Consider the following 19,466-nt stretch of genomic DNA (forward strand, 5'->3'; position numbering starts at 1 on the left):
TTTTTTGAACGAACGCTGGGCGTGGCTTAAGCACGTCTAACACTGGTGACGCACATTTGGCGGGCTGTAATCAAATATTTTTGTGTCGTGCAAGTTTCTTATTCAAACTGTCTGTAGTTGTTTACTCTTTCGAATTGATAATTGATTTCAAACGAGGGAATGGGATCCAAAATAATTTCGGAAGCCAACGCTTTCGTTAAATTTCTCAAGTGAGTGATTTTGATATATTTAAATAGTTGTAAAAGAGTCAATGACAAACGTACGTCTGTTATGTTTTTAACAAAATGTTATATACTTACTTTGTTTTGACCATTTACGCGTACTTTCTTGGAACTCTGAACAAGTTAGATTATATTTTTAGAGTAGGTAATTATATGTTACTCAAAGTTTCTTTCTCTGTAGGTTGTGTCAAGATGAAAGTAAAGAAAACTCCACCTTTACGGTAAAACTAATTGGGATGCACATAACCCACATAACTAAAATAGATTCACATTCGTCATGCAAGTTGATATTTTATCGGTATAAATGTTTTACTTTAGTCTTTTTTGTTTGTTTATTTTCAGGATGATATTTCAGTCCTGCTGGTGCAGAATGAGGAACTTTTGCACAACATAATCAATGGAAACCAGTCTATCTTTATCTGTGAGAAAGCAGTAAGTCAGTTTATGATGACCACTATATACAAATTACACTTTGTTCTTATTTTCACAATTACACAACTTTTTTTGTGTGGAAAAGCAACCAAAGATTGAACCAGAAGCTGTTGAAGTTACAGATGACACCAGTGTTGTTGAAGAAGTGCCTATTCAAATGCATCAAGATTCAAGTCCTCAGCCTCTCTCTGTCATGAAAGCAAGGTGAAAATCCTTGTTGCAATATATTATGATTAAAGAATTATTAGTTTATTACTGTGTTGCCTTTATTAATTTTCTCATCTAAAATTAATATTGTTCTTGTATGGTTCATTACCATAAATCCCTCTAAATTTCCAGACAGCTGTTGTCATGGTACACCATGGCTCAGAACCCTAACATGCCTCTGGTGAAAGCCCCAGGGACTCTGCACCCTCTCTGGGTCCGATGTGACAAGTCAGATCCATGTGGCACTGCCTGGCTCGGGGCAGAGACTATCTACAATGGGAACCAAACTACTGGAATCAAACTGTTTACAGTGAGCTGCAAAGGTAATTGTGCAATACATTAATTCATTATACATTATTTGGGAGTTAAGCTCTGAAACACTTTTTTTTATTTTTATAAAATTGTAAACTCTTCAGACTGGTTGGAACTTTCTCATTTCTTTCCAACTTTGTTTCCTTCAGACCAAACAGGAGATGAAGCCTCATTTACCACCTTGGATGACCTTAAACAAGAGCATCAGAAAAGGCACCATCCCTCTACAGTAAGAAATGATATCCCTCTTATTGACCATTTCAAGGATGTAAACAATAAAAAAAGGAATTAGAATGCTACTGGCCCTAAAGCATTTCCCGGATCTTTTAAATAAGGCCCGAGTTAACATATTTTCTCAAAGAACATCAAATGTTTACCTGAAGTGACTTATCCAGACGAGTTGTTGATAATGACCATCTACATGAGAGAGGTGATGAAATTGTATCGTAGTTTAGATGCTAATAATTATTTCCTCAGAGAAAAGATTGGGAATTTTGGATTGCTCCTATTATAACTAATGAAGCCATTCAATGAAGGTAAGGATTTCTTTTTTGTGTTTCTAGTTTATAAGTCATTTAAAAGCATCTGCTAAATGATTAAATGTAATAGTAAATTACTTGTGCAGTTGTATTAATTATAATGGGAGCATTCTGTAGTCACTATTAGAGCTCTTCCTCTCAAACTTGCACCCAGACATAAGATATGTGCTACAGTTTTTAGTACTGCACGTATTCAGCCATCTCGCTTCACTGCAGCAGTTCATGTGTCCATTTGTAGTTGCTTTCTCTGAGATCTTCACTTTAATTACACTTTAATTTTAGACATTAGTTCCAGACATCCAGGGAGCATACAGCCACAGAACAACATGGTCCACATTTTAATAATGACATTTTATGACAATCATGTTACGTTAGTAACGTTGTAATCGTGTTAAAGTCACTATGAATGAAGAGCTTTCTGCTGTTGTTTAGAATAAGTTTGACAACTAGTAGGACATGTTCAAGGAACAAACACGTCACTTCCTTAAACTGATGAAAAGTCCTTGAAATGGTCTATTATTCACCATCAGGTACAGTTGAAGTCAGAACTTCACATACACTTAGGTTGAAGTTATTAAAACTAATTTTTTAACCAATCCACAGATTTCATATTAGCAAACTATAGTTTTAGCAAGTCGTTTATGACAAGTAATTTTTCCAACAATTGTTTACAGACAGATTAGCTTTTAATTGACTATATCACAATTCTAGTGGGTCAGAACTTTACATACACTAAGTTAATTGTGCCTTTAAGCAGCTTGGAAAATTCCAGGAAATTATGTCAAGCCTTTAGGCAGTTAGACAATTCGTTTCTGATAGGCTAATCGGAGTCAATTGGAGGTGTGCCTGTGGATGTATTTTGAGGCCTACCTTCAAACTTGTTGTCTCTTTGCTTTACATAATGGGAAAATAAAAAAAATCAGCCAAGATCTCAGAAAAAAAATGTGTGGACCTCCACAATCTGGATCATCCTTGGGAGCAATTTCCAAATACCCGAAGGTACCACATTCATCTGTAAAAACAATAGTACGCAATTATGAACACCTTGGGACCACGCAACCATCATATCGTGCAGGAAGGAGACGCATTCTGTCTCCTAGAGATGAACATAGTTTGGTGTGAAAAGTGCAAATCAATCCCAGAACAACAGCAAGATGCTGGAGGAAACAGGTAGACAAGTATCTATATCCACATTAAAACAAGTTATATTCTGACATAACCTGAAAGGCTGCTCAGCAAGGAAGAAGCCACTGCTCCAAAACCACCGCTTTGCTGCAGGAAGGACTGTTGCACTTCACAAAATAGATGGCATCTAAAAATTATCTGGAAAATTATGTGGATATATTGAAGCAACATCTCAAGACATCAGCCAGGAAGTTAAAGCTCTGTTCCAAATGGGTCTTCAAATGGACAATGACCCCAAGCATACCTCCAGAGTTGTGGCAAAATGGCTTAAGGACAACAAAGTAGGGATGCACCGATATCAGAAATCTCAGTATCGGCCAATCCTGATCCGATACCAGTGTTGTTTTTTTGCATAATCAGTTTAGAATATTTTTAGAACTAATTGGGTGTGCTCTTTAATATGTAAAGAAACACAAACCTCTGATTACACGTTATTTCAATATACATGTGTAGCTTATTAAGAAACACTTTATTATTAACTAGTATACTGGATAATGTAGCAGCGAAATTAACAGTAATTTCTGTATAAACCATTCAGTAGAAAAGAAGCCGTTTTAACTTGTATCTGGACTTTAATGGATTCAGATCCCTTTTTTTGTTCAAATCAGCTCACTTTTCATTCACACAGTTATTTTTTGGAACCCATTCAACTTAAATATTATTATAATTTGTAAACATATAATAATGATAATAATCTATTGTAATATATCTCAATCATGCACCTTTAACTTTTAAACCCTCACACTTTAATTTTTGACATTCTAAACTCTCCAGGAAGTCCTGTAAGTGTGTCTGTTTGTTGGCAAGTTCACAGTAGTTTAATTAGCTACTTATTCTAATTTTGGTACAAAAAATATAAATAAAAATTGCCTATAATAAGTGAACAGAACTATTGAGCATCTACATCTGAGATGTTGTTCTTGAGTAGCACTCAAATATTGCACACTACGTGAATACAAAAAATAGGCACGTGTGTGAACAGAGCAGCAACATTCACTGACGCGCTGGAGATGCGCGTGCATTTGATATATTTACTTATTAAACACAGCCTTTTGTGATTCACAGAGCTATCGCACATCTTCAAGTGGCTTTGTATAAAATGCACAAGTCATATTAACTAATTGTGTTTTTATGGTTCTTTTATGTAATTTTTTGAGCTTGACACTAATGAACATGACTAACTCGCAGTATCTGATTTGGATCGGGCTCATCGGACCGATACCCAATCCCATTAAAAACGTCATTATCGGAGCTGATATCGATTCAGGTATCAGATCAGTGTATCCCTACAACAAAGTCAGGGTATTGGAGTGGCCATCAAAATGCCCTGACCTCAGTCCGATAGAAAATTTGTGGGCAGAACTGAAAAAGCATGTATGAGCAAGAAACCTACAAACCTGACTCAGTTACACCAGTTCTGTCTGGAGGAATGGGCCAAAATTCCAGCAACTTATTGTGAGAAGCATGTGGAAGGCTACCCAAAATATTTGACCCAAGATAAACTATTTAAAGACAAAGCTACCAATTACTAGCTAGGTGAATGTAAACTTCTGACCCACTGGGAATGTGATGAAAGGATTAAAAGCTGAAATCATTCTCTCTACTATTATCATGATATTTCACATTCTTAAAGTATAGTAGTAAGACTAACTGACCTAAGACAGGCAATGTTTTCTATGATTAAATGTAAGGACTTGTGAAACATTTTGTTTAAATGTATTTGGTTAAGGTGTATGTAAACTTCTGACTTCAACTGTAGATGTTAGGCCTAATATGATTATCTTTTCAGGTTCTGACCAAAGGCTGGGCCCAGTACAACCTGTTTTGCTCTATGAAAGAGGAGAGCATGGTGTTTGAGTCTCAGAGCAGTGTAATAGCGACCCTCAAATGGAACAACGTGGATAAAATCTTGGAGTATCCTCCATTGTCTTCATTGGCTACTCTGGTTAGAACCAGTGCATGCATTGCACTTTATTTATCTATAAACCTTCCTTTTCCATCCAGTTACATCCAGTTCTTTGTTTCCATTTACTACATTTTGCCATTTTATTCACATCTGTTATGGATGCTGACTTGGCATTGGTTTGTACTGAAATTTTTTTTTTACATAGCATTTATGCAATTTGCCATTTGCAGAATATCAGAGTTGCAGTTGGAGACATAAGGAGTCCATTGTATCAGACCCACCGAGAGATGGAGTTCCTTCTGGTAGGTGAACTCAGATTGGGCTTTACTGATGCATTGAAGTTACATTTTGTATTATAGATTTAAAATAAAATAGAATTGCAGTACTATGTTGTAGATTCATTCTAAATGCATGAATTTTTTTTTAAATACTTTCAAGTAAATTATTTTATTTTTTATTGCGCTTTTCACAACACACATAGTTTCAAAGCAGCTTTACAGAAAATCATGCATTAACAGAAAATTAAAACTGTAATATCTATAAAGTCTTAGTCATCATTGTGTAGTTTGATTAAATATGTTTAATCAAACAAGTGTATTTAGAACCCCAGTGAGCAAACCGAAGGCGATTGTGGCAAGGAACATAAAACTCCATAAAATGTTGATTATTGGGGAAACAAGGCTCACTGTGTGGGCCAGTTCCCCTCTGGCTAACATTATGAATATAATGCCAATATTAGTTATTTATGGGCAGTTCAGGTCATGATTTAAAATTAATAAACTAAGTAAGTGTTAAGGGCCAGTGTTTAAACAAAGATTTTGTATGAACTGTAAGATTAATGACTAATTTCTTTGAAGTACAGCCTGGATTAACTGCAGAAATTCACATGGATGCTTTGTTCTATGGCAATGAATCCCAAGGTTAAGACAGGAAAACAAATAGAATAATATTAGCGTAGATGCTATACATTTTTTGCAGAGTTATAGAGCATGATAAATGTTTCTGGTTCTGGCAGACCTAACTAAAGCAGCCTAATTGTGAGATAATGGATAAATTAGGTGTATGCCTGGCTAAATCCACGTTTTCCCTTACTTTTCCATGGTCGGCGGCATGAGACTTCCTCTCGGATGCAAGTCCACACTTCCACTTAGTTGTTATCAGCTAGACTAATGTTACTGGTGATGGCGAGCAGCTAAGGGTCTGGATAATTATGTGCTGTTATAGGGTGTTATAACAACTACAGGTGGCCTAAAGACTACTGGAAAATTAATGTCACGACGATAAGCCCACCAAAAGCTGCTAATGCTGAAACATTCCGAACCAGATTTAATAATCAGAGGTCGTATTAAATTAATTCTTTGTCACTTTCCTTTTTTTTTTTTTTTTTTTTTTTTATATTGACAGATAATTCTAAAAACTGTGTCATTTTGGAAGATAACGAAGATGAAAAACATTTGTTTTATTAATCATCTTGACAAGGTTCATATCTCATGTCATGCTGTGATTATGTGAATAAGTTCTCGGCAGAGTGTGTGAGAAGGCGGCATATTGCAGAAATAATGCAAAGGTACTTGCCTCAAATCTGAAGATTCCCTAAATGTCCGCAATTTGTCTGTTTTCATTTTGAACTGCTCAAAAAACGCCATTAAATCTAGCACATCATATACGTGAATTCTCTCTCTCTGTGTGCTGTATGTCTGTCTCTCCCTCTTTCACACACACACATACAGGGCAGGTGCAGAGAGCCTTAGAGCACAGTAACTTTACCATGTAAATGTGTGTGATTGTGTACTTATCCATTCAGGGATTGCCATCAAAACCAAATGTCCACACGTGGCCTTTAGTGAGGGAGGGATTTACGTTAATAATAATAATTCCTTACATTTATATAGCGCTTTTCCAGGTACTCAAAGGGCTTTACATAGTATAGAAGGAATTTTCCTCAACCACCACCAGTGTGAAGCATCCACCTGGATGATGCGACTGCAGCCGTAGTGCCCAGTATGCTCACCACACATCAGCTATTGGTGGAGAGGAGAGAGTAGAGTTATAGAGCAAATTAATGGATGGGGATTATTAGGAGGCCATGATTGAGAAGGGCCAATGGGGGGAATTTGGCAAGACACCTGGGATACACCCCTACTATTTACGAGAATCTTCTTGGGATTTTTAACGACCACATAAAGTCAGGACCTCAGTTTAACGTCTCATCCAAAAGACGGTTAAGTCTTAAGTAAAGTAAGTCAGTTAGGATGTTAAGTAAACAGTCTGTTCACTAATTTTTTTTGACTGTTGTTAGGGAGACTATTCCATAGTTTAGAAGCCAAATAGGAAAATGATCTACCTCCTTTTGTGGATATTATTGACAGGCCAGAATTTTGCGATCGTAATGATCATGATGAAATATAGCATGCTAGAAGGTCACATAAGGATTGTGGAGCTAGACCATTTGAAGCTTTGTACGTAGTTAACACAATTTTAAAATTAAGAGAAAATTTGACAGGTAGCCAATGTAACGATGATTAAATGGGGCTAATTTGATTACATTTCTTTATTCTAGTCAGCACTATGGCTGCTGCATTTTGAACCAATTGAAGTGTATTTATTGAAAATGTATTGATTTGATGCTTATTTGGAGAATTCTGATATTTTGTCGGGTTTCAAAGAAAGATCAAGTTGGGTATCGTCTGCATAACAGTAGAAACTTTTTCCAGGATTCCTGATAATATCTCCCAGGGAAAGCATTTATAAGTAGAAAAGCAAACTGATCCCTGTGGCTCTCCATACTTAATTTTTGTTTGATTTGACAATTCCTCGTTTGCACAGACAAAGTGGTAGCGGTCTGCTAAATAGGACCTAAACCATGCTAATGCAAGTCCACAAATGCCAACATAATTGTCAAGGCTATTCAAGAGAATGTTGTGATGAAGGCAGCACTAAGATCTAAAAGCACTAGAAGTTAAATGCAGCTGTGATCAGATGATAAGAGCAAGTCATATGTAACTCTGATAAGTGCAGTCTCTGTACTGTGATGGGGCCAAAATCCTGACAAATATCTATAATTAAAATTTTCTTTCTGTAGAAATGAACATAGTTTGGAAGATACTACCTTTTCTAGTAATTTTGACATAAACGGGAGATTTGAAATCAGTCTATAATTAGCCAATTTTCCAGGATCAAGCTGTGGCTTAAGTGGTTTGATAACTCCCATTTAAAAGTTTCTTGGGAGTTAATAATATTTAGAAGAGGTTCTCAGGGAATATCTCTTTTAAGAGCTTAGTTGGTTTTCGATCTAACATACATGTTGTGACTTTGATGTTTTGATAAGTTTTTTAGCTCTTCATGACCTATAACAGCAAAGGATTGAAGTTGCTCGTGAGGAAAATTATGAGACACTTTTTTTCTGTGGTACTATGACAGATGATTACATAATTCCAATTTTATTTCGGATTATTTCAATTTGATCAGTTAAGAAATTAATGAAGTCATTACTATTGTGCTGCGATGGAATATCTGGTTCAGTCGAGGCTTTATTCCTAACCAATTTAGCCACAGTACTGAATAAACACCTAGAATGTATCTAAGATTACGTTGCAAAGCTATTTTCGTTGTGATTGGCATTAGAATACATTTTGTTTAACAATACTTTACTAGGCTTTGGCAGAAGGCTTGAGGACAGGAGAAATTGAATGGTTGGATCCAATGGAGACTCAGTCTGCTGTGGACTTAACCAGAGCTCTTGTAGAGGGTGAAGTATCTGTATTGATTACCATAAGTTGTTTTGTTTAAATATTACTGTGAATTTTGTGCTTGTGAAAGGGTTAGGTCACTCAAAAATGACAATTCTCTCATTTACTCACCCTCATGCCATATCTGATGTTTATGACTTTCTTTGTTCCGTAGAACACAAGCAAATATTTTTAGAAGAATATCTCCGCTCTGTAGGTACATACAATGCAAGTGAATGGTGACCAGACTTTCAAAGCTCCTAAAATCACAGTTAGTCAGCAAAAGTGTCATCCATACATCTCCGGTGGTTAAATTATTGTCTTCTAAAGGGACACTTTTGGACAGCAGCATTATGCATGTTGGCATGTTACTGATGTAATCTCTCGTTCATCTCTTGGTTGAGACATCCAGGATAAGCACACAAACACACTATTGTGAGTAAAAAAAAAACTGATAAATACAGATCTAAACCAAAACAAACAAAGCTTCTGTACAGCGTTCCTCCTACTCTGTTTTAAAAAGCGCTACTCTTTCGTGTGTCAGTTCTCGCATGAACATGCCAACATGAATACATTAGACTTGCATACTGCTGCTGAACGGAAGCAATGATTTATAGTTGCAAAGTACTTCAATATTGACTGACTAACTGTTCTTTTTGGAGCTTCAAAGATCTGATCAACATCCACTAGCATTTTAAAGACCTACTAAGCTGAGATATTTTTTTAATTTTTCTTTAAATGTGTTTTGCTGTAGAAAGAGTCACATTCACATGTGTAAATGATGAGAATCTTCCTTTTTTTACTGAACAATCCCTTTAATAAAGGAGCTTTTCCCATCATTTTAGAGCTTGAGAACATTGCACATGGAGTGCCAGGACACATGGCCAAAGTTTCTGAGGTAAATTAACACAAGAACAATTATTTATTACGTAATATATATTTTTATCACATAATGATAAATTGAATGGTTTACTATAGAGCCAGAAGGCAAAGACAGAAGCAGCAGCTTTCAGCTCGATGGTCATTGATAGAGGAGACCTGGACTTTACAGAACAACTGTGGGAGAAGATGAGGAGGAGTAAATATTAGTTATTTTAGTTACAAATGAGTTTATAAAGGTTTTAAATACAATGAAACAAATTATACGACAAATTTTTATTATTTTCTGGCAGGTGTATCTTCTTATCAAGACATAACAGACTGTCTGAAAATTGTCATCAAAGCAGTGAGACATGGTCGAATCAAACCATGGGTACGTGCAACAGTTTCATAAGATGTTTTGGAAATTGTGTGAATTATATAGCATATTTGGCATCAATAATGTCAGTCTTGCATGCAAATTAAATATTTGGATTACATGTTGAAATCCTTTTGAAAGATGTTTTTATCAGGCCTAATCAGGTATTTTATGTTTATTCATATTTCAAGATAAGATTCTTGATGAGTAAAAGAGGGTGTTCTTTCCTTAGATCCACAAAGACAGCAGTAGCTCTCTCAGTAAGCTGATCCTGCAGTCTTACCAGCAGCAGATGGACACAGTGCCTCTCACTGGCCTCATTCCTGCTAATATGCTGCTAGAGTTGGGCCTGGACAAGATAAGGAAAGACTTCATCAACTACCTCGTTGGTACATTGATTAAAACTACTGACAGAAATAAGAAATATTAGCTTTTTATTGAACTTTTTCAGATGAAGCACTTTTTTTGTTTACTGCTCACTTCATCTGCTGAATTACTCTGCAAGATGGTTGTTTAGCTGTTAGATGCTCACAAATACTTTCTTATACTTTTCTTTTTGTATTTTATGTTTTTAGGAAAGGAACTTACAACTCTCAACTATTTGGTAGGACACCATTTTGATTTTTAATTTTTGATGATAATGAGCAGTGAGATGTTGGTGCTTGTCTTGTTTATGTGTTTTATGTCATTTTCAGAGTTACTACTTGGACGCTGAGGTGGAGCTGCAGGAGCAGGTGATAAGAGTGAGGAAGCTGCACCACCTGCTGGAGATCTTGGGCACCTGCAGCACTTTCCTCAATCTGCCTCATGATCGCCTCTTCCTTTTCACTCAGTGAGTTCTCTACATTTTCTCTAAAAAAGATTATTTAATCAAAATACAATTGTGACAATTATCTCGCACAGAGGTAATATCATACCATAAGTGTTGTGGGATCCCTAGCACATTAATCCTGTATATATATAAGGCAGTTTTAAATTGTGATTTTCAGGCCTGGATAGTCATGGAAATTAATAAAATATTTCGAAAGTTATGGAAAAGTTATGGAATTTTTTTTAATACTGAATCTACATTTTTCTAGTTATGCTCAGCTCTAATTCATATGCTTTAAATAGCTCTTTATGAGTGCAATCTATATAAAATAATTTTTAAAAATCCTTATACATTGCAAATGACTAGAAAAGTCATGAAAATGACTTGGCCTAAACTAAAGGTATGGGATCTCTTGTTGTAACTCGGTATTATATTGTGAATGTAAACACAAAAATACACTCCACTCTTATGTCTGTTGTTCAAACGTGTAATATGTGTCTTCAACATGTTTGTCGATGTTAGGTCCTGTTTGCAGTACTATAAAACAGCCAACTATGATGAGGGCCATGTGTTCCAACTTCAAATTAAACCTGCACTCATAAGCTACTTTTATGAGAAGTGAGTAGAAGCACATTTCTTAAAAGCTATGTACTGTCTGCAGGCATAAATATGTCAAGTTCATATTGTATGAAATGGCAGTATAATGCAAATTACCAGCATGGGACTTAGTGCCGGTGTGCTGCATTTTTCTCCTAGGGAACAGCCATTCTCTTGGGGCGTGGAGGTGGCTAGTGGACAGGGATCAAGGGAGGTCAAGACATCATTGCATCTTAGTGACAAGCCCTTGGTAGACCACATCAGTTTTGACTTGGGTGAAGCCAATTAATATTTTTCCACACAATCTTCTTGATTTCATTTGTTGTTGAGGTTCATTGTTATTTGGTCCTCACATGCCTGTGGCTTTGGCATTGCTAATTATTTTCAACTGTTTTCTGAATAGTTTCTTTTTATTCTCTTCTGAATTTGTGTGAAAACAAAAATAAATTACATATTTCAAATTATCTGATTATACAAACACAGATTTACCCCTGGATGAGTCTGTGAGTGGAGAAAATGAGAAGATGGCTTACTACAGAACTATAGTGAGCTGTAGTCTCATCAGCTTCTCTTAACACACCGGTAAGAGTCAATATTATGACCACTATTACCTGAAACTTGAATTAAGATTTGACAAGAACTCTCCACACTCTTAATAAATAAATGTTTCTTTTGTTTTTTGCAATTCATACAGTTTTATTAATGAAACACTTTGTTAATGCATTGGAGGAATAGGTTTTAATATGTGAAGTAATTGCAGATTGCGATTAGGGTCTCAACAGGGTTTAAAACAGCTACAGCTTATTTCTTGGAAACATTAACATTGCCAAAGTTGAGAAATGAATCGTTTCTAAAATTTCATAGATCATGGAATATCTGGAAATATCAATGAATGTAAAAATGTTCATGAAAAGGTCTATAGAGAGTATTTTAATGCAGTATGTTCCGTCTGAATGAAACCACAAATGAATAGAAAGTGCATGGAAAAGTCATGGAAATTTTTTGGTCAAAAATTGTGTTAACCCTCAAATTTTATGACTATTCTTTATTTCAAATTTCAGCATAGTGACCTTAACCTCATTCTCCCTGGATGTACACAGCATTAAATGTTTGAAAACATTGTGTGCTAGTTGCGTTTGCGTAGCAGGAACATTAGAATGATAGCGCTGATCAGAATACAGAGGGTGCACACTGTGGGAACCACAATCTCAGTCACCATCTCCATGTGGCTGGTTAAAGGATCTGAAACACAAAGAGATATTAAGTTATCAGCTCAAATATGTTAGCCTAGCCCAATGCATTATAATCAATTTCCACACTGCTTTAGCAAACAAAGCACTCAAAGGGTTAATTTAGTTCTTTTAGTTCAAAACACTCTGTAGCTGTTGTGTTTGAGTGTGTATGTATGATGCCTTACCATGAATAAGTCTTAGAATATTGGCAGCTGTATTCCGCTGTTCCTCTGATGAAGAGAAATAAATAATCTTAGCATGGCATCAGGACACATTAACCCTTTGAGGGCTGCTGCGTGAGTTTACAATAAAGCGGCTCAAAGCATTACTGTCAACAAAGTGGGTTATAAGTGACAGGACAGCATCTACCAAGCATCCCTTTAGTTTAACATGCTTATTAGTTAATTCTGCAGCCATATACATGCTCTTTAAAAGGACCTAATATTAAACCATAATAAGACTAAAAGGCATCAAATACTGATGCAGTTAATCAAATTATTATCTGCTTATAATCAAAACCTCAGCTAAGCAAACTTTTATTAAAGCCTAGGACACATTTAGCATGGCAAAATCCCACTGGCGAAATAGTCATGTCAGTGGGAATCCCCACAATCAGTAATGTCGCCTGATTTACTTCCAATGGGAAAGAAATTTTGCAACGCAATATTGAGTGGGGTTACATGTTTTGGTGAACTTTGATGCGACTATGCAGCATTGACCAATAGGAAGTTGCTTGATTTGGCAGTGCAGGTATCACACAGATCTTAACAACATAGTGTTTCGCCTGCAGAATTTCGCTGTGCAAAAGTTAATGTGACCAATCCTTAAAGCAACAGTTCACCAAATGTATACGTTGAACATATTTCTGAGCCACACAAATACCAGGGTTCCCGCAGTCATGGAAAACCTGGAAATATCAGGGAGTCTTTTTAAAAAAAAAATGTTTTCAAGGTCTTGACCATATACCTGATCTGGCTATTTGTCTAATGTTGTGGCACTTAATTAAGAATTTATGTAGAAGTTTATAATAAAAGTTTAGCTGGCCTCTAAAGCTGGACACTTTGAAAAGATTTCAGACATTCCAGTTTCTCAGGACCAGAGAAGATTATTTATTATTGTGGTTTATCAGACCAAACCACACAATCATTTTGAGGCTTTAAGGACATTGCCAGAAATTTGCAAAGCCAAAAAGAAAATAATACAATTATATATGTACCCAAGTGTCTAAACTTCATCATGCACTGGCCAAACCTTTGGCATCTGTGCATGATCGTTATTTTCCTTGGCTTTTCTTCTAGCTGGAGGGGCAAACAAAGAAAAATCCTGTTAGACGCTATGATTCAGTCTCCATTTCAGACCTCCATCAAAGTCTTTGTCAATCCGTCCTCATGGTAAGCATTCCAATTCCCTATGGACACCAGTGGCTAAGTAGAAACCTAGTTAAACCACAAATGGGGTTAGTATAATAAAACAGCAGAGGCCCAGATGAAGACTAGGAATGTTCTCATGCACTGATAAAGAGGAATTTGTACCCGTGTTTTCTTGATTAAAGGCTACTTAATTTGCTTTCTGCCTGTGATCAACAAATGGAATTTTTCCTTGTTTGCCCCAGTTTGACATGTTCTTCAACAGTTAGAATCAATGCTCCACTGACCTGCAGCCAGGAGTTGATTGCTGGAGGAGCAAGTCTCTGTAGATGTCCTTTTCCAGTTCTCAACCTGTCAATGATGAGCATGTAGTCATAGTCATGTAGTCTCTTAATCTGTACACACTTTTTTCTTTCTCTGTCATCTACAGATGGATCTTCTCACATGGACCCTCCTTTCAAGAAGCAACTTCATAATCTGTCCTATTAGGAAGTATTTAACTTGCCTGTTTAATTTTGTGATTATGCCACCTTTAATACATTGTTTATAAAAAACAAAACTATATTATATTCTCTTATTTTGTATCATCTGAAAATAAACATTTGGAATGTGTCCAAGACAATGATTTGGATTTTGTTCAAAATAATAATTAGAAAATACCATTTAAATAATAATTTAATCTAAGACATACATTTTGGATTTGTAATTTTCTTACTAGTTGATAACAATATTAACATTTTCATATTAAAGAGATACTCTACTTCAACATAGAAATCAACCAAATGTTTAAAATGTAAAAGGGAGACTACATAATTTTGATAACATTGGTACTTTAATATGTCTATTTAATTCTAACATTCAGTTTTAATCTTTTAATAAGTATCTTAAAATAAACTTTTAAAAGTACCTCTCTCTGGTTGGGAAATCCATTGGACCTAATGATGCGCTTGTAGAACTGAACTGAGGCCTTGGGGTAGCGAGGCTTGTTTTTGTTCCTGAAGTCCACATAGTACAAGCCGAACCTCTCTGAATAGCCCTCATCCCATTCAAACTTGTCCAGGAGGGACCAGGCAGTGTAGCCCTTCACATTCACTCCATCCCTGATAGCTTCAGGATAAAAACACATAAAATACATTTGATAACAGAACATCTCATCGTCTTCCACCACATCACTACCAGCTACCTTATACTCTAGATGGATGTTTAAGGTTTAAAAATGTATATTAGGTGTCCAAAATTACCTTTAGGAAGTTTGGTGGATCACTTGCCTTTTAGCATCTCATTGATGTAATCCTTAAAATACTGTATCCTCCAGTCATCACACAGCTCTGTGCATGTCATCTTCTCTGAGACCCCATTCTCAGTGATAAAGATCATTGGGTTCCCATATTGAGTCTCAAGATATAACATAGGACAGTTTAAACGCTGAATTCTGTTTTTGTTGATCTTTTGCCTTTTCTTGACATAATACTGTCAAAGATATTAATACTACTGATATGGGTGAGATCAGCATTTATATTTACTAAGATTAAAAGAGGATAAACACTTTAGCATGGGGAAATGGTATGAAACAAGAAGCTTTCACATACAGGTCATAGCCAACTCCGCTTTTGTTTACCTTTATAAAGTTGAGCAGTCGGCGGAAGCCCCAAGGAACAGAATAGAGCCACTCTGAACCCGGATCAGGCCAGCGTGGGTCGACCAGCTCCGCTATGTCCCGGTCTGTGAAGTAGGTGCTGCCCCGGTTGGAAGGGGAGTTCTTTTGGGTGATATAGCGTGTTGTGAAGTGCCCCACTCCAAGGAAGTCACTGGTGCCTTTTATGTAGCTCTTCTCCAGAGAAGAAAAGGTGGGGAGGCGAGATGTTCCCAGGCCCTGCTGTGCACTTTTCCTCCCTTGGACATAATGTTGTCATCAGTATGCTGATATGTGCCATCCTTTATCTCATTCTTTCAACCATCATCGGGATAGTTTACCCAACTCATCCTCGTGCTGTTTCAAAACCATACCAATTTCTTTCTTCAGGTAAACAAAAAGATGTTGGGAATGACAGCCCCAGTCACCATTCACTTTCATTGCATTTATTTATATATATATATATATATATATATATATATATATATATAAATGAATCAGGACTGAGGCTATCAGTTCCTAACACTACCTAACAACATCTTTTGTGTTCCATGAAAGAAAGAAATTTGAATTTGGAAATAACATAAGGGTAACTGACATCAGAAATGTCATTGTTGGGTGAATAAAACAATTTAACAGTAGCAGGCCTACCTATAAAGTCTTTCATAACTTGAGGATAGTCCCCATGGAAGATAGGTGTAGCAAACCAGCCAATATAAAATTGGACATATCTCTCAGCAGCTTCAATGTCCTTCTGGTTGGTGATGTCCACAGGCTCTCCCCAGTCCCCAGACAGTGAAATTCCTACCATACCTAGAGAAGGAAGCAGCAGACCAGCAAAAATCAGTCTCACTAAGTCATCACATTTTATTACTAGACAAAAAGGAGATATTTGTAAGATTGCACCTCTTTGTTGGCTTCGCCACTGAGAATCGTAAGTGTGCCACACCTTAGCATGTGCCTGTAAGTAAACCAAGACAAACAAAAAGCATTGTAGATAACTCCATTGTAAAATGTTAGCCACAGGTAGTGATGTCTCGTGTCACCTTAATGATGTGGTGAGCTGCCCTGTAGGCTCCAGTGCCTCTGAGCTTCAGTCCTGGAGCGTGCTCTCCAGTCTCATATCCTTCCACTGCCACTGACTGATACACAGCGAGCACATTAATGAACATCTTGTAGACATTTTCTCAATAGGCAGCATTAACTATTGATATATATAGTGAGCATACCCATGGGTTATTAAATGTTATCCAGTATTTCACACGTCCCCCGAATCGCTCAAAGCAAAGGTTGGCAAAATCATTGAAATACTTAATCATGCTGATGTTCTGCCAACCTCCATACTTGTCCTGCAAAACCTGTCCAAAATGTACAGATAGAACAATGAATGATTAAACCTTTAATAAGGATTGAACCCCTTCTAATATCAAATCCATCAATCCAGCTGATTAATTCTTTATTTTGAACAAAGTTTGAGACATTTCCACAATGGGCTAAACAATTCTCATTGTGGAAATGTGCAGTTATGTTTTTTGGGGGGGGGTTTTCCATCGTGGTGCTGCAAAATTAGGATTAGAATTGACCAACTAGGCAAGTGACCAATCATGAGTTGGCTCCTTCTAAAGGCCACTTGTACAGTTAAGTAACCTGGGCCAGGAACGGTTTGTAATTGAACCATGCTAAACTGGAAATGACACTGCAAGCTCTACTCACCGTACTCAGAAGAATTATAACCATATTTTAAATGGACTAAAATAAGTACAATTGTAATGTACAATATATTTGGCAAAATTAAAGGAACTGACTATCTTATATGAAAGCTTTTTAAAGTGGTTATTGAATAAATGTATAAATATATTAGAATGCTAAATAATAACAGATATATGCAGGCCCTCACTGCAATACACACCTGTGGTAAGTCCCAATGATAAAGTGTCACTATGGGAGTAATATTATTTTCAAGCAGCTCATCGATAAGAGTATCATAGTACTTCACTCCTTTCTCATTCACATGGTCAGCTGCAAACACACAGATGGCAAATATAATCAGATGACAATCATTACTAGCACAGGTATGTACTAAAGGCAGCAGTAGACACTCACATCTAATACCAGTGGGCATGATCCTGGGCCAGGAGATGGAGAACCGGTAGTGATTCAGATGCAGCTCTTTAATCAGCGAGATATCATCCTGCATAGCAAAATAAAGAATGCCAAAAATTCAAAGCAGGTGAATTTTATAAGCAGTGGCACAGGAAGAAGCAACATCCTGTTGGAGAATTTGTGGTCACCTTGATTTTGTAGTATCCCTCACATGAAGAGTCTCCAGTGTCATTCAGTAATATCTTGCCCCTCTTATGAGTGAACACATCCCAGATGCTCAGTCCTTTCCCATCTTTGTCCCAGGCTCCTTCGGTTTGATAGGCTGAACCGCCGGCACCCCACGAAAATCCTGACAAAATGAAACAACACAAGTTCAGTGCCTGCTTCCCACAGTAGAGAAGACACAGCATTAACAGAAATCCTTAGAAAGTTTCAGATCAGAATCCAAAAGGATAAGGCTGCATTTCACATCTGGAAGGCTAATGGTTGTATGGTAGCACATCTTTTTCCACTCATTTGTTGCTTCAGTTATTGAACAAGTTTCCATGCACATCTTTTTCCATAAAACTCCATATTCTGGTCTTTATTCTAAAAAAAATATCTTTACATGCGCCACAGCTATTAGAACATTCAAGTATACCTGGAAATCTGCATATTTCTGAAAAAAATTATAAATGCACATTGTTTTCCTGTACTGTTCTTATTGGAATAGTTTAAGATGCTTTACTCTTTCTATTTAATGCAAACACAGTCATTGATACCAATGCAGATAAGTTAATTTCCTAAGGCCTGTGTGTGGTGGTGGGATCATACCATTTGGAAAAGTGCCATAATAGAAGGAGTCGTGGTTGTTCGTTGTCCAGTCGAAGTCCTCAGCTGAAGACAGACACAACACCAGCACAAGCACATGACACACTCGTCCAACACGGTGTGACAGCATCATAATCCAGCTCAGGGTCTCTCGTCAGCGCCACACTCTCCTGATCCTGAGAGTATTACCCTTGTCATGACAATGTTCAGCAACCGAAAACTGTACAGATCATGATTCAGTTCATGATCATGTGCTCAAGTATTGAGTTTAAAAGGATATTTCAAAAATTCTCTAGTCACCCTCATGTATGACTTTCTTTTTTCAGTAGAACACAAAAGAGATGTTAGGCAAAATTTTGAAAGTCAACTACCATTCATTTTCATTGTTTGGGGAAAAAAAGATGCAATGAATATTTATGGTGTCTGAAGCCATAAAAAAAAAGTAATATGAGTTTAATTGGAGCAAAATTAATTCAATTTTTAGGTGAACGTTCCCTTTAAGTCCAACATCTCAACTCAAACTGATTATACATGCTGACATCACATACCTCTCACAGGATTTGCATGAATTCCTCAAATTGAAGAAAATTATCCAACTCCTTAATGTCAAATCCACTTCTGGGGTTTGAATCCACCTGCCATACAAAGTCTATTACTGTTCAGCCCGGGGGCAAAGCATTATCCTGCACTGATGGAGGTCTCATGACCCCAATGTAGACCCAAAAGCTTACCCATTGAGGGTCAATGGACTGTGATCACATTTTGCAAAGGTGGACAGATCTCTTACAAATGAGGGTTTCACTCTGTAAGCAAAGTTAATGTTGGAGAGGCTGATACTCATGCATTCACTCTAACAATGGTGTCACATGGTGTGTAGGATAAACTGACCCCAAATACATAACAGGTATAGGATGAATGTCTCTTTCACATTCTCATCTTATTCTTAATTTTATTAACAGACACTGTATAATGTTTCTGACATGTTATTCTGACTTTTTCATTAGTTAATGCATAACTTCGCATCAGACTTAAACTTGGCATATTTACAGGTTAAAACTAATTATCTTAGGTAATCATCTATTTTGCACTACCTGTTTGAAAGAAATAGATTATTCATACAGGCAGAGGGAGGCCTCTCTGTATGCA

At 36.7% G+C, this 19,466-nt stretch overlaps 2 protein-coding genes across 6 annotated transcripts; one reads left to right on the top strand and one right to left on the bottom strand.

The window, feature by feature from the left end:
* Nucleotides 1-61: 61 nt before the first annotated feature.
* On the top strand, nucleotides 62-14,334 carry zwilch (zwilch kinetochore protein). 2 transcript variants are annotated; one of them, XR_007968039.1, is made up of 20 exons: nucleotides 62-209; nucleotides 403-442; nucleotides 564-653; nucleotides 739-857; nucleotides 993-1,183; nucleotides 1,322-1,401; nucleotides 4,686-4,841; nucleotides 5,033-5,104; nucleotides 8,457-8,550; nucleotides 9,376-9,428; nucleotides 9,509-9,608; nucleotides 9,703-9,782; nucleotides 10,000-10,156; nucleotides 10,343-10,371; nucleotides 10,463-10,599; nucleotides 11,101-11,196; nucleotides 11,335-11,450; nucleotides 11,659-11,757; nucleotides 13,706-13,798; nucleotides 14,205-14,309. XR_007968039.1 is itself a non-coding variant. In XM_052097581.1 (19 exons), exons 1-18 carry the CDS (start codon nucleotides 160-162, stop codon nucleotides 11,748-11,750), a joined length of 1,752 nt encoding a protein of 583 aa, XP_051953541.1. In that variant the 5' UTR covers nucleotides 62-159; the 3' UTR covers nucleotides 11,751-11,757; nucleotides 14,205-14,334. The 2 variants fall into 2 exon arrangements, 1 of the variants encoding a protein (XP_051953541.1); XM_052097581.1 differs by lacking the exon at nucleotides 13,706-13,798 and having other exon boundaries at nucleotides 14,205-14,334.
* Nucleotides 11,860-19,029, bottom strand: lctlb (lactase-like b). 4 transcript variants are annotated; one of them, XR_007968038.1, is made up of 16 exons: nucleotides 18,869-19,029; nucleotides 18,324-18,496; nucleotides 17,699-17,859; nucleotides 17,511-17,598; nucleotides 17,317-17,426; nucleotides 16,637-16,765; nucleotides 16,454-16,549; nucleotides 16,314-16,368; nucleotides 16,059-16,220; nucleotides 15,393-15,667; nucleotides 15,043-15,169; nucleotides 14,682-14,881; nucleotides 14,062-14,125; nucleotides 13,624-13,705; nucleotides 12,593-12,637; nucleotides 12,332-12,417 (listed from the first exon to the last, which is right to left on the bottom strand). XR_007968038.1 is itself a non-coding variant. In XM_052097578.1 (15 exons), the coding sequence occupies exons 2-15, from the start codon at nucleotides 18,451-18,453 to the stop codon at nucleotides 12,302-12,304; spliced, it is 1,758 nt and encodes a 585-aa protein (XP_051953538.1). In that variant the 5' UTR covers nucleotides 18,454-18,496; nucleotides 18,869-19,029; the 3' UTR covers nucleotides 11,860-12,301. The 4 variants fall into 4 exon arrangements, 3 of the variants coding, with proteins under 3 accessions (XP_051953538.1, XP_051953539.1, XP_051953540.1); XM_052097578.1 differs by lacking the exon at nucleotides 13,624-13,705 and having other exon boundaries at nucleotides 11,860-12,417; XM_052097579.1 differs by lacking the exon at nucleotides 13,624-13,705 and having other exon boundaries at nucleotides 11,860-12,417; nucleotides 18,324-18,540; nucleotides 18,869-19,003.
* Nucleotides 19,030-19,466: the final 437 nt, after the last annotated feature.

Source organism: Xyrauchen texanus, chromosome 29 (assembly GCF_025860055.1).
Source record: "Xyrauchen texanus isolate HMW12.3.18 chromosome 29, RBS_HiC_50CHRs, whole genome shotgun sequence".
Classification (NCBI taxonomy): Eukaryota; Metazoa; Chordata; class Actinopteri; order Cypriniformes; family Catostomidae; genus Xyrauchen; species Xyrauchen texanus.

Excerpts from the sequence above, each read along its gene's own strand:
- zwilch (XM_052097581.1), top strand. The coding sequence starts at position 160 with ATGGGATCCAAAATAATTTCGGAAGCCAACGCTTTCGTTAAATTTCTC. Across the intron at positions 4,842-5,032 it reads TGTCTTCATTGGCTACTCTG|AATATCAGAGTTGCAGTTGG; the intron begins GTTAGAACCAGT and ends TGCCATTTGCAG. Across the intron at positions 8,551-9,375 it reads AACCAGAGCTCTTGTAGAGG|AGCTTGAGAACATTGCACAT; the intron begins GTGAAGTATCTG and ends CCATCATTTTAG.
- lctlb (XM_052097578.1), bottom strand. The coding sequence starts at position 18,453 with ATGATGCTGTCACACCGTGTTGGACGAGTGTGTCATGTGCTTGTGCTG. Across the intron at positions 17,427-17,510 it reads CATGCCCACTGGTATTAGAT|CTGACCATGTGAATGAGAAA; the intron begins GTGAGTGTCTAC and ends GTGTGTTTGCAG. Across the intron at positions 16,369-16,453 it reads CAGCTCACCACATCATTAAG|GCACATGCTAAGGTGTGGCA; the intron begins GTGACACGAGAC and ends GTTTACTTACAG.